The sequence below is a fragment of the Blennius ocellaris genome, assembly GCF_963422515.1.
Source record: "Blennius ocellaris genome assembly, chromosome: 15".
In the NCBI taxonomy this organism is placed as follows: Eukaryota; Metazoa; Chordata; class Actinopteri; order Blenniiformes; family Blenniidae; genus Blennius; species Blennius ocellaris.
The window spans coordinates 2623164-2625439 of NC_137664.1; the positions used below are offsets into that span (position 1 = coordinate 2623164).

Below are 2276 nucleotides of genomic sequence, written 5' to 3' on the forward strand. Positions count from 1 at the left end.
AGCGCCCTCCATTGACGAGGCAGACTAACGACATCGTGGTCAGTGCGTCCACTGCTGCGGTGTAAACACACTCCTTTTTAACGGACTAGGTGTCAGATGAAGTGAACGTGGCCGTATTTTGACAGACCTCACCTTTATATTCCTGATTTTTCTGTGACGTGAGCTTTTCTACCCGCTCGTCGTTAATTTGAGAGAAAAATGACCCGAATGTCAGGATTCATTCTGGACCCGGTTTTTTTTTTCTCCATCCTCTCACCGCCAAGTGTCCACCCACACGGGTGTTTTCAATTATGCTTCGCCTGATTAGACCTTCTGGCAGGACTGTGTGGGCACGCAGCTGCAGACTGCGCTTCGTTTGACTCACCCACTTGTTATTTTGCATGTGCACCAAGGGCAAGGCAGCGTCTTTAGGACTATTTTACCCACACATTCGAAATAGTCAAAGCAGGAGAGAGAGAGAAAAAAAAGGACAGGTATTAGTAACCACCACCTGGCTTCAATACATTGAGATGTTCCAGTTGATCACAGCCATGTGAGTCAGGCAGAATATGAAATACCAACATCCAGATACTGATCCATGAAAATGACTCAATACAGTTAGATCATTTTAATATATAATATGCAATTTGTGAAGCTTTTCGTAACAATCGGTAGAGGCCCGTCAGCATTTCATAATGGTGTGGTGCAATAATTTGCACCACATTGAAGCACCATTAACTTATAATAACTCTTCTCATTCTTGACTTTTCTTATTTTTTTTTCACATTTTACAACATTGTAGGTCAAAATACCTTAAAAGAAGTTGTTTATTATTTATTTTAAAAAGGACTTTTTTTCCTCAGTGTGGCAAAGATACTGTATATTCAAGTTAAAGTACAGATACGTCAAATTTAAGTGAAGGAACAAAGCAGTTTCTGCGATATTTCGGTCGATACTGCTGCGGTTGCACGTGCGCTCTTTCGCGACGCGTCGTTCAGCCGCTGGGTTCGGTTTTATCCCTTGAAGTTTGGGAAGGACAGTTTGTCCAGGTAGGTGAGGGCCTTGCAGGTCACCAGGCCGTAGTAGGTCTGCAGCACCGAGCACCGGCTGCCCCGCGTCTCCAGGTCCCGCCACACCCGCTGCATCTCGCCACGCCCCACCCCCGCCGAGCTGAACAGGTAGCGGTAGCAGCACGGGTTGTAGCGCACGTGTCTGTCCCCGGAGAATCGGGCGCTGTGCGTCGGCGCCACGCCGGCCCGCCGGGCGCAGAAGCCCACGAACACGTCGGCCGGCACGGGCGCGAGGACCGCCGCCGCCGCCACGTACACCTTCCGGACCACGTCCTGCGACAGGACGTAGGCCGTGCCGTCGCAATACTCGGGCAGGTGCTTCTCGGGGTAAAGAGACTGGGGCAGGTAGCCGGGACTGCTGGGGTCCCGGTCCGGGGAGTCTCTCTGGATCACCCGGCCCAGGTAGAGGTCTTCGGGGTGCCTGTGCAGCCCCAGCAGGTAGCCGCCGATGGCGGGAAGGTTGACGAACGCGGAGTCCTCGGTCAGCAGGACAAACCGCGCCAGGGGACAGAAGGCGACCACCCACCGTAGCGCGAGGACGGTCCTCTCTTTCGGACCGTGACGCGAGGAGTCGGCCGCGGCGTGACCCTGGACCACGTCCCCGCAGCCGTCGGCCTCCGCCGCCAGGCGCCCCTGCGCCCCGGCGGTCTGACTCGACCCCAGGAAGAACAGGATCCTCGCCGGAAGGCCCCCGACGAGCGTCCGGTTGGCCCAGGTCTCCCTGACGGCGTCTCGCTGGTCGCGGTCTTCCGGAGAGCTGAAGACCAGGACGAGGAGGAAGAGGTCGGCGTCCCTGCAGGCGTCGGGGTTGGCGAGAGGGTAGGCCTGGGACACGTTCTCCTTGACGCCGCTCAGGTCCAGTCTCCTCGCCCTCTCTCGGACGCCGACCACCGCGGCGTCGGTGTAGACCCCCGGCGTGGGCTGCAGGAGGTACTCCTCCACGAAATCCGCTCCGAACAGCAGGGCGTGGAAGAGCGCCACGTTGAAGAGGAGGAAGCACCACTGGTGGGTACGGAGCCGGCACGGCGAGCACTGGGCACAAGCCAACGCAGTCAACATGAAACCAGCGGATGAAAACGTACGGACAGATTCAAATCGCCACGCTCCTTCGTGGGTTTTGTTTTTGTTTTTTACCTGCATGTTGTTTTCTCTGGTTTTGAAGCAGCAGGTGACCAGACGACCTCCCGCTGTGCTCGGCGCTGCGGCAACACTGGCTGACGGACGGGT

General features: G+C 56.0%; 1 protein-coding gene across 1 annotated transcript; it reads right to left on the reverse strand.

The window, feature by feature from the left end:
- Positions 1 to 992: 992 nt before the first annotated feature.
- b3galt9 (beta-1,3-galactosyltransferase 9) lies at positions 993 to 2108 on the reverse strand (the record flags this gene model as incomplete). Its single annotated transcript, XM_080509872.1, has 1 exon — positions 993 to 2108. The coding sequence occupies one exon, from the start codon at positions 2106 to 2108 to the stop codon at positions 993 to 995; it is 1116 nt and encodes a 371-aa protein (XP_080365998.1).
- Between the last annotated feature and the right edge of the window lie 168 nt (positions 2109 to 2276).